We start from the raw sequence: 12,404 nt of genomic DNA on the forward strand, positions 1-12,404 counted from the left end.
TCGATACCATTCCATTAAGAGATTCCAGCCATTACTATGAACCTGTCCACCCAAATTAAGGTGCCACTGGCCGCCTGTGATATATACACTACCAGTCAAAAGTTTGGACACACCTACTCATTGAAGGGTTTTTCTTAATTTTTTACTATTTTCTACATTGTACAACTATGAAATAACACATATGGAATCACGTAGTAACCAAAAAAGTGTTAAACAAATCAAAATATATTTTATATTTCAGATTCTTCAAATAGCCACCCTTTGCCTTGATGACAGCTTTGCACACTCTTGGCATTCTCTCAACCAGCTTCATGAGGTAGTCACCTGGAATGCATTTCAATTAACAGGTGTGCCTTGTTAAAAGTGAATTCATGGAATTTCTTTCCTTAATGCGTTTGAGCCAATCAGTTGTTGTGTGACAAGGTAGGGGTGATATACAGCAGATATCCCTATTTGGTAAAAGACCAAGTCCATATTATGGCAAGAACAACTCAAATAAGCAAAGAGAAATGACAGTTCATCATTACTTTAAGACATGAAGGTCAGTCAATCCGGAAAATTTCAAGAACTTTGAAAGTTTCTTCAAGTGCAGTCGCAAAAAACGTTATGATGAAACTGGCTCTCATGAGGACCGCCACAGGAAAGGAAGACCCAGAGTTACCTCTGCTGCAGAGGATAAATGCATTAGATTTACCAGCCTCAGAAATTGCAGCCCAAATAAATGCTTCACAGAGTTCAAGTAACAGACACATCTCAACATCAACTGTTCAGAGGAGACCGTGTGAATCAGGCCTTCATGGTCGAATTGCTGCAAAGAAAACACTACTAAAGGACACCAATAATAAGAAGAGACTTGCTTGGGCCAAGAAACACGAGCAATGGACATTAGACTGGTGGAAATCTGTCCTTTGGTCTGATGAGTCAAAATTGGAGATTTTTGGTTCCAACCGCTGTGTCTTTGTGAGACGCAAATAAGGTGAACGGATGTGTGGTTCCCACCGTGAAGCATGGAGGAAGAGGTGTGATGGTGTGGGGGTGCTTTGCTGGTGACACTGTCAGTGATTTATTTAGAATTCAAGGCACACTTAACCAGCATGGCTACCACAGCATTCTGCAGTGATATGCCATCCCATCTGGTTTGCCCTAAGTGGGACTATCATTTGTTTTTCAACAGGACAATGTCCCAAAACACACCTCCAGGCAGTGTAAGGGCTATTTGACCAAGGAGAGTGATGAAGTGCTGCATCAGATGACCTGGCCTCCACAATCACCCGACCTCAACCCAATTGAGATGGTTTGGGATGAGTTGGACCGCAGAGTGAAGGAAAAGCAGCCAACAACTGCTCAGCATATGTGGGAACTCCTTCAAGACTTTTGGAAAAGCATTCCTCATGAAGCTAGTTGAGAGAATGCCAAGAGTGTGCAAAGCTGTCATCAAGGCAAAGGGTGACTACTTTGAAGAATCTCAAATGTAAAATATATTATGATTTGTTTAACACTTTTTTGGTTACTACATGATTCCATATGTGTTATTTCATAGTTTTGACGTCTTCACTATTATTCTACAATGTAGAAAATAGTAAAAATAAAGAAAAACCCTTGAATGAGTAGGTGTGTCCAAACTTTTGACTGGTACTGTATATATATATTTTGAATACAGTGCATTCAGAAAGTATTCAGACCCTTTGACTTTTTCCACATTATGTTATGGTACAGCCTTATTCTAAAATGGATAAAATTGTTATTTTCCCCCTCATCAATCTACACACAATGCCCCGTAATGACAAAGCAAAAATAGGTTTTTAGAATTTTTTTGCAAATGTATAAAAATAAGAAAAACTGAAATACTATGTTTACATAAGTATTCAGACCTTTTATTCAGTACTTTGTTGAAGCACCTTTGGCAGCGATTACAGCCTTGAGTCTTCTTGGGTATGACGCTACAAGCTTGGCACACCTGTATTTGGGGAGTTTCTCCCATTCTTCTCTGCAGATCCTCTCAAGCTCTGTCAGATTGGATGGGGAGCGTCGCTGCACAGCTATTTTCAGGTCTCTCCAGAGATGTTAGATCGGGTTCAAGTCCAGGCTCTGGCTGGGCCACTTAAGGACATTCAGAGACTAGTCCCTAAGCCACTCCTGCATTGTCTTGGCTGTGTGCTTATGGTTGTTGTCCTGTTGGAAGGTGAACCTTTGCCCCAATCTGAGGTCCTGAGCGCTCTGGAGCAGGTTTTCATCAAGGATCTCTCTGTACTTTGCTCCGTCCATCTTTCCCTCAATCCTGATTAGTCTCCCAGTCCCTGCCGCTGAAAAACATCCCCACAGCATGATACTGCCCCCACCATGCTTCACCGTAGGGATGGTGCCAGGTTTCCTCCAGACGTAATGCTTGGCATTCAGGCCAAAGAGTTCAATCTTGGTTTTATCAGACCAGAGAATCTTGTTTCTCATGGTCTGAGAGTCCTTCGCCTCCCTGACCAAGGCACTTCTCCCCCGATTGCTCAGTTTGCAAACTTTTTCCATTTAAGAATAATGGAGGCCACTGTGTTCTTGGGGACCTTCAATGCTGCAGAAATTTTTTGGTACACTTCCCCAGATCTGTGCCTCAACACAATCCTGTCTTGGCGCTCTACGGACAATTCCTTCAACCACATGGTTTGGTTTTTGCTCTGACATGCCCTGTCAACTGTGGGACCTTATATAGACAGGTGTGTGCCTTTCCAAATCATGGCTCCTGAGTGGCGCAGCGGTCTAAGGCTCTGCATCTCAGTGCTTGAGGCGTCACTACAGACCCCGTGGTTCGATTCGAGGCTGTATCACAACCGGCCGTGATTGGGAGTCCCATAGGGCAGCGCACAATTGGCCCAGCGTCGTCCGGGTTTGGCCGGTGTAGGCCGTCATTGTAAATAAGAATTTGTTCTTAACTGACTTGCCTAGTTAAATAAAGGTAAAATAAAAAAAAATCCAATCAATTTAATTTACCACAGGTGGACTCCAATCAAGTTGTAGAAACATCTCAAGGATGATCAATGGAAACAGGATGCACCTGAGCTCAATTTCGAGTCTCATAGCAAAGGGTCTGAGTACGTATGTAAATAAGGTATTTCAGTTTTTTATTTTTAATAAATGTGCAAACATTTCTAAAAACCTGTTTTGGCTTTGTCATTATGGGGTATTGTGTGTAGATTTAAGAGGGGAAAAAATATTTAATCCATTTTAGAATAAGGCTGTAATGTGGAAAAAGGGAAGGGGTCTGAATACTTTCCGAATGCACTGTATCTTAATGGCAATGGTTATGCATACCCCTATGTATTGTAATATTAGTACTCTCCAAAAATTCTAATTTAAGGAAAATGTCTTTCTGTATGTTTTATTTATTTGTATGTTTAGCTCACATCATATAATTTAAAATGATGCATTAAGGTGTCTGTACTAGAATACAAGTAGCAAAAATGAATGTAGACATTAATAAATGCATTTCTGGAGTCTTCCAAAATCTTTTTTTTTAAATTGTGGGAGTAGTAAGAAGAGGAGTGGTGGCTTCAAAATAGCGCCCCCTGTCTGCCATCTAGTGTACACAGTATATAAATAATTAAAGAAGACGCTGCTTCAGGACATCTCGAAGATAGGGCCCATGGGAGCTCCATGCACCAGGAGTCCGCAGGCTTTTTACTCAAGTTAAACCCCCAACTTCCCCTCTATTAATTGTTAGCTTTAAATACAATTCTAATTAGAATATTGATTTATTAGGATATCTATTAGACTGAGAAGTTAGAGCATAAAATAGTCTACCCTAGAGCAGGATTTTGTGACGCTGCCCCATGGACATTCCAGAGGCCATCTCTGCCCTATAAAGTAGAAAGGTAAATTAGAAAGAGAGCTGGAAATTCCAGCGAGGAGACAGTAATGAGCAATATTGTGTTCTTTTTCCCCACAGAGAGGATTTAATTTGACATTCTGTTTCATGGTATGCCATTTGTCATGCTACAATTATACCTTGAATGTGCATATCTGTGCTGAAAATATGCATGTGCGCAGATACAAAAGGTGGAGCCATATGTTGTAGGTGAAGCCTTAAATTAAATGTGACAAGAAAATCAGCCAATTTACAGTGAGTTGTAAATATTGGAGTTTAAACAGCTTGCCTATGAATATACAGATGTAATTTATCTGCGGTGGATTGTTCAGTGTGTGGAGCATGGCCCCTTTACAGTAGAAAACTATCTGGAAGCAAACACACAGGCCACTCAAGCTGCGTTTCCACAAGCAGGCCAATTCTGATCAGAATTGGGGTGCCTGAGTTAACACAGCCTCAGAATCTGTCCCTTCAACTTCTCAAGGTCTTCAGTGAAGGTCTTTTTCATGTGGGTTTCATATGTAAGACACAAGGTTCGGATTTGTAGACCCTCCGTCACATTTTTCAGTGTCTATTCATTTCAGTGCATATTTTATAGCAAGAATAGTTACAGTACCTTGAATGTACTATTGACTCTGAGGTTTAAAAGCCACTTTCATTCTTTGGATGTCTGTCCATACACCAAAAGTGTTACATTCCTTTTAGTGAAAGAGAGATAAGGTACCTTTCAGGGAAAGTGGCCTTGCCATTTGAGGGATTATACGCACAGATACAATTATTTAAAGTTTTTAATGGACAATCTATTAAGTCTACGTCAATGAGCACTCCTGATGTACTCTGACAAGACAAAGAAAGTATTTCAAATGTACCCAGAGGAATAATACATTAATAAACCAGTTTGAAAATGGCACATTCTGGGATTTTATAGGTAAACTGATTCAGTGTGCACTGTGGACCACCCGTAATTCAACATTTAGGGGTCTTTAAAAGTGTTCATCATTGGGATAATTATTAGCAGAAGTTTAAAAACAAGGACCCACCAGGTAGAGCAATTTCTCAGGAATGCAATGTCCATCCAGCACTCCCCCCCCCCCATTATCACTGAGAATTACCCCTCAAAGAGGCACAAGAGGAAACAACATGTAGCCTCAGCTCAATTCTGTGGCTTTCCTTCTCTGTTTAGAACGGGTCAAGTTAGCATTGGGTCATTGAAAAGGACATATCATTGGGCCATTTAAGAGGACGAATCCATCCATTTTATAGGATAATTCAAAGAGGTGTCAGAATCTCCGATTTATGGTCAGAGTGCATCTAGGAACACGACGGACGAGAAACTCAAGGTCATCGTTTGTACGCCTTGGTTCCATTAACCTGACTGTCTCAGTGATGCTACAGTCACTGTAGCCGGAGATACATTTCATTTACTCAGAGGGCACACTCCCCTGATGTCTGCTTTGGCAATAAAAGGCCGGAGAGTGTACAAAGCCTGCTTATTATCAGAGACAGATTCATTGTAGTGGCTCCAACTCTATCAGTCAACCTCTATTGATGTCTTTTTGTCCTTCCTCATGCAATCCCAATACATTTTCCTCTTTCCTTTGGAAAGCTATGTAAATGGCCTTAATAGTTCTCCCATGCGGTTTTCGAGTTGTGGTAATATCTTTCAGTTCCACGGTCTCATCATAATGCCATTGTTGTTTTAAGGTTATATGTGCTTCAATGGCAGCTCTGTTGACATTTTAGCACAGGAGAATGGAGCTATCCAAAATCCTCCCATACAGCAGATTTGTCTAAATTATAATTGCTTTTTATTTTTGCTGATCCACAGGGTGCACAAGAGGAACGTTTTAGTTTTAGATTTAACTACAAGATAATACAAATACTGTAAGTTAAGCTATCCCTCGCGGGTCTATGATTCACACCTCAAAACAAATACCACTTCAAAGAAATAGCTAAGCCAATTGCTTCAGAAGCAATGACTAATGTGGCAGCTGTACGTTCCCTGAAGTCAAGTGCCCTTCCCCCCTCCCAGCAAGACAATTAATTCCTTGGTTCTAATAATAATAATACTGATCCCCTCTGTTGAGGCCAGCCCAGCATGTTTCCAAATGAAAGATTGTGATAATCTATGATGCTCTGATCTCTTCTAGTACATTGTGTTCCTTTTCGTGTTTCAACATTTGCTGACTGTGTTTGACTGAGTATTGGTATGAAACAAGAGTCTAGCATGTCAGTGTCAAATTAACATAATGTAGAGTTGTAGCATGATGTGTTGACCTAGTGTATTGACGTAAAATACAAACCATTTCTAATAGTTGTATTTGATCAATTGTGTAACGCAAAACTATAAGGTAAAACAAAAAACAAATACTAAAAATGTCTCATGTTCCTACATACTGTACAACCTGTTGCTTTTCGTTCTCATACGGGTAATTTAAATAAAAAATTAAAACATCTGGACTAAATGAACAAATCAACACAATTACAATTAAACATTTATGAACCATTATCCACCCTAGTCAACCTTGGCCAATGTCTTCCCTATCAACATTAGGTTGTTCTCTACAATATACTTGAATATACTTGAAATATATACACTACCAGTCAAAAGTTTGGACACCTACTCATTCAAGGGTTTTTCTTTATTTTTTATAATTTTTTACATTGTAGAATAATAGTGAAGACATCAAAACTATGAAGTAACACATATGGAATTATGTATTAACCAAAAAAGTGTTAAACAAATCAAAATATATGTTATATTTGAGATTCTTCAAATAGCCACCCTTTGCCTTGATGACAGCTTTGCACACTCTTGGCATTCTCTCAACCAGCTTCATGAGGTAGTCACCTGGAATGCATTTCAATTAACAGGTGTGCCTTCTTAAAAGTGAATTTGTGGAATGTATTTCCTTCTTAATGCATTTGAGCTAATCAGTTGTGTTGTGACAAGGTAGGGGGGTATACAGAAGATAGCCCTATTTGGTAAAATACCAAGTCCATATTATGGCAAGAACTGCTCAAATAAGCAAAGAGAAACGACAGTCCATCATTACATGAAAGTCAGTCAATACGGAAAGGTTCAAGAACTTTGAACGTTTCTTCAAGTGCAGTCGCAAAAACCATCAAGCGCTATGATGAAACTGGCTCTCATGAGGACCGCCAGAGGAATGGAAGACCCAGAGTTGCCCCTGCTGCAGAGGATAAGTTCATTAGAGTTACCAGCCTCAGAAATTGCAGCCCAAATAAATTCAAGTAACAGACACATCTCAACATAAACTGTTCAGAGGGGACTGTGTGAATCAGGCCTTCATGGTTGAATTGCTGCAAAGAAACCACTACTAAATGACAACAATAAGAAGAAGAGACCTGCTTGGGCCTAGAAACACAAGCAATGGACATTAGACCGGTGGAAATTTGTCCTTTGGTCTGGAGTCCAAATTGAAGATTTTTGGTTCAAACCGCCGTGTCTTTGCGAATGAGAATGATGGAGTGCTGCATCAGATGACCTGGCCTCCACAATCCCCCGACCTCAACCCAATTGAGATGGTTTGGGATGAGTCGGATGGCAGAGTGAAGGAAAAGTGCTCAGCATATGTGGGAACTCCTTCAACACTGTTGGAAAAGCATTCCAGGTGAAGCTGGTTGAGAGAATGCCAAGAGTGTGCAAAGCTGTCATCAAGGCAAAGGGTGGCTACTTTGAAGAATCTCAAATATAAAATATATTTTGATTTGTTTAACACTACATGATTTCATATGTGTTATTTCACAGTTTTGATAACTTCACTATTATTCTACAATGTAAAAAATAGTAAAAATAAATAAAAACCCTTGAATGAGTAGGTGTGTCCAAACTTTTGAATATTTCAATATACTTGAATATACTTGAAATATATATATTGCACATTGAATATTATAATATACTTGAATATACTTGAAATATATATACAGTATTGCACATTGAATATTTCAATATACTTGAAATATATATATTTCACATAGAATATTTCAATATACTTGACTATACTTTAAATATGTATATATTGCACATTGAATATTTCAATATACTTGAATATACTTGAAATATATATATTTTACATTGAATATTTCAATATACTTGAAATATATATATTGCACATTGAATATTTCAATATACTTGATTATACTTGAAATATATATATATTGCACATTGAATATTTCAATATACTTGAAAAAGGCCTAGTTTAATATGACTGATCAAATACTAATATAATGATAAAATATATTCACAGTATGTGCTGTACAATGAAGGGTTAATCCCAATTCTGATCATATGAACATTTACATTTTAGTCATTTAGCAGACGCTCATACAGGAGCAATTAGGGCTAAGTGCCCTGCTCAAGGCTCAAAACTAGTTATGCTCTAAAGTGCATGGTAAATTTGACAAAATATGTCCATTTGTCCAACTGTCAAGCTATTCAGATATAAATATGTTACTAACATAATTGTGTTGCATGACTTTCTGAGTTTGGTCAACATTCTACACATAATAATTACAATTTCACATATGGTTTCGAAGGTGGTTCATTGAACACACCATAAAATGATTACTTTTCCTGTTACTCAATATACATAACTGGAACCATGGTTCACCATATGTGGCGCATATTGTTTAACTTTAAAATGTTTCTTCTTCTTCTTTTTTTGAAGTACATTTCTCACACAAACTTTATGCATTGAGTATGATTTTCAATTTCAAGTACCAAATACACAGTGATATGTAAAACAAAATAACATGACACCATCATTTGTCCTATCAGAGCCATTGCCTATTATTTGTCCTGTGGTCAAATACAAGAGTGTGCCATGCTATCGACAAACGTTCTCTGCATTTCAGTGTCATCTAACATTTAATTTCAGACAGTGTGCTCTAAAATGCAGATGAACACCCATTCAGAATGCCTATCAGAACACTCCATTGAAAAGAATCGATTTAGGGAACATTGTATTCTGATGCTTGGTTTGGGTCTGTCCAAATAACCTGACAAAATGTGGAGCTAATGTTCTTGTGTGTGCCAGGTGTGAACAATAATGACAGTTATTTTCTATACATTTATATCGCCTTCCTCTACTCATGAACTGAATAGGATTCCTCAGTCTAGAGTAGTGTTTGCTGACTGGTCCAGGGGGTTATCTGCCCCAATTTAGTCAAATGTCAAATACAAGTTTTCATCTAAACCATAGCTTGCCGGTCTCTGTGAGTGAAACGAGAAGTTTAAGAAACACTGTTGTAGCTAGATCACCAGATCTGGTCTCTCAGCCAGTTTGAGGGCCTCGTGCATGCTGGCGGCGGAGAGTTTGCGGTTGATGTTCCTGTACCTGCAGAGCAGGATGTTACGGTAGGTGGTCCTCAGGTCCCTGTTGAAGAAGGCGTAGATGAATGGGTTGATGAGGGAGTTGGCGTAGCCCAGCCAGAGCAGGAACCTCTCCACCCAGAGGGGAACGCAGCTACACTCCGGCCCGCAGATGAAGGGCCTGGCCGTGGACAGCAGGAAGAAAGGCAACCAGCAGACGGAGAAGGCCCCCACCACGATGCCCAGCGTGGCAGCCGCCTTCTGCTCCCGTTTGAAGATGGAGATGTTCTTCCTGTCATTCTTCAGCAGACGAGAGAAACTGGCGCACTCCTCCACCTCCTTCTGGAGCTTCAGGGCCGCGGCCGCACAGTCAACACTGTTGCATTCGTCCTCCGCCTTGGGGAAGCCTTGGATGGTGTGCTTGGCGACACTCACCTTGGCCGCTCGGTAGATGTTGTAGTACATCATCAACATCACCGACATGGGGATGTAGAACGCGACGGCGGTGGAGTAGATGGTGTAGCCCACGTCCTGGCTGATCAGACACACCTTGTCGTCGTTGACGTTCTGGGCCCAGCCGAACAACGGCGGCAGGGTGATGGAGGCCGACAGCAGCCACACAGACAGAACTATTTTGGCCATGCATCTCCCACTCTGTCGCACAGGGTAGGTCAAGGGTTTAGTTATGCCTAGGTACCTGTAACAGCAAAGAGATTCGTTTTAAATATTGAGAAGTCTCTGATGGAAGTAATGTGATTGACATTAAGTACTCACAGGATAGTATAGCTTCCTCAAACTCTGGACCTCGAAGTCAGTTCCACTGCGTTTTTTCATTGTTCCCCTCTAATCAGGGACTGATCTACCTGGGACACCAGGTGGGTGCAATTATTTATCAGGTAGACCAGAAAATCAGCAGGCTCTGGACCTCGTAGGGTAAGTGTTGAATACCCCTGGTATACTTAAGCAATAAAGCCTGAGGAGGTGTGGTATATGGCCAAAATACCACGGCTAAGGGCTGTTCTTATGCACGACGCAACGCAGAGTGCCTGGACACAGCCCTTAGCCGTGGTATATTGGCCATATACCACAAACCCCTGAGGTGCCTTATTGCTATTATAAACTGGTTACCAACTTCATTAGAGCAGTAAAACTAAATGTTTTGTCATACCCGTGGTAGACGGTCTGATATACCATGGCTTTCAGCCAATCAGAATTCAGGGCTCGAACCACCCAGTTTACAATGTAGATGAAGGGGTGGCCAACCGTCTTCCTAGAGAGCTGCTGTGCAGGCTTTTGCTCCACCTGATTATGCTAATCAAGGTCCTGATGAGCAGCTGATTAGAAGCAGGTGTGTTAGAGCAAGAGTAAAAACCTGCACCCTTCCCCAGTCCAGAAACTCTTGAGGAGGGTTGGCCACCCCTGGTATCGGGTTGACAGGGTTGGTATAGATACAATAATCCATTCTCAATTATTCATCAATGGTTGAATAAAAAAAAACATAAGCAAGTCTGTTCATTGGTGTTAATTGCTGTTGACTTTGTCTCTCATGTACATTTCTTATAAATGAGACTAACCTGGATAAATAATGGTTTGGGGGGAAAAAAATAACATTTGCAGTTTATTGGTTTTATTAGGGAGTCGAGACTGCATCTTGACTCACCTGTCTATGCTTATTACACACAGGGTCATGATGGATGCAGTGCAACACATCACGTCCATGGCAATAAAAACGTTGCAGAACACCTGTCCGAAGATCCACTGCCCCCCAATGAGGTCCGTGATGCTGACAAAAGGCATCACCGCCACCGCAATGGACAGGTCCGCCACCGCCAGGGAGACGATGAGATAATTGGAGGGCTGCTTCAGCTTCTTCACGAAGCACACGGATATCACCACAAGTAAGTTCCCGCAAATGGTGAGCACAGTGAGCACGGTGAGGACTCCTCCGATCAGCACCTTCTCCACATTCCCGTGGCTGAGAATCTGCATCGCGCATGTAGTGTCATTTTCCGTGGGGCTCAGAATTGGCAAAGTTGCGGTGGTTGTTTGGTGCGCCCTCAGCAGACGCAGATCCATCCCCGCTGTAGTCATGCTGGTCCTGACAAGTTCCTTCATCAGGTCTTTGGTCAAAGATGATCTCATAAGATTAATAAGATTTCATTGGTTCCATTATTGTATATTAATCCGTTATTAATAATGCATTGGGAATCCATCAATTCACAATGATTATTCCCCCCAACTTCATTGATTCCTTTGTCTTTTCCATAATTTCCCCCAAATTACCAGTCCCTGTAGTCCGTTATCCATGCAGCGGCGCCAAAGCAGCAGGTTAATGGGATAGAGTAAATTGATAGGATAAACAGACTCCGGTTAACAAGCTTGGTTTGTAATACATTGTAAAATCTAATGCGATTCATTGGTGATCATCACGCGAGTGGCTAGCGCAGCAAATAACTCTGGAAATGTTGTTTCCGCGAGAGGGGAATATACCGGGATGACGTCAGAAGAACCCGCAGCGATGTAGGCTAGCCTAGTTAATCGTCGCCACAAATTCATAATTATGGCCAAACCCCGCCTATTTCTACAATATCTCTACTTACAATCTGATTTTTAACCTTGACCCTAACCTTAACAACACTGCTAACCTTATGCCTAACCCTAACCTTAAATTAAGACCAAAAAGCTATTTTTTGTAATGCATTTTTAGGATATGGACAATGTTAACTATGTGGCTGTGCTAATTAGTGACAAACAGTCTAGTTGGATATTATTCTATACAGATAAAGCATATGCATATCACAGAAGTTTACAGTTTGTTTGGGAGCAACACATTGTTGTCATTATTTTACCAATTATAGCTAGTGTGTGTGTTTGTGTGTGCGTGTATGTGTGTGAGAGAGGGGGAGAGAGAGCGAGAGACAACACTGTATATAGACATAATATGACATTTGAAATGTCTTTATTATTTTGGAACTTTTGTGAGTGTAATGTTTACTGTTCATTTTTTATTGTTTATTTCACTTTTTTTTTAAAATCTATTTCACTTGCTTTGGCGTCTGCTAAATGGCATATTATTATTATTATTATTATTATTATTATTATTATTATTATGTTTCCCATGCCAGTAAAGCCCCTTAAATTGAATTGTGTGAGCGAGAGAGAGCGAGAGAGAGCGAGAGAGTATCCAATCTATGCACTTTGGCGCCATCCTGTGGC

General features: G+C 40.5%; 1 protein-coding gene across 1 annotated transcript; it reads right to left on the reverse strand.

Moving 5' to 3' along the window:
* Window positions 1-9,128: 9,128 nt before the first annotated feature.
* LOC311099823 (5-hydroxytryptamine receptor 7-like) lies at window positions 9,129-11,330 on the reverse strand (the record flags this gene model as incomplete). Its single annotated transcript, XM_084140565.1, has 2 exons — window positions 9,129-9,885; window positions 10,849-11,330. The coding sequence occupies 2 exons, from the start codon at window positions 11,328-11,330 to the stop codon at window positions 9,129-9,131; spliced, it is 1,239 nt and encodes a 412-aa protein (XP_083996691.1).
* Between the last annotated feature and the right edge of the window lie 1,074 nt (window positions 11,331-12,404).

Source organism: Coregonus lavaretus (assembly GCF_964263955.1).
Source record: "Coregonus lavaretus genome assembly, chromosome: 1".
NCBI classification, from domain to species: Eukaryota; Metazoa; Chordata; class Actinopteri; order Salmoniformes; family Salmonidae; genus Coregonus; species Coregonus lavaretus.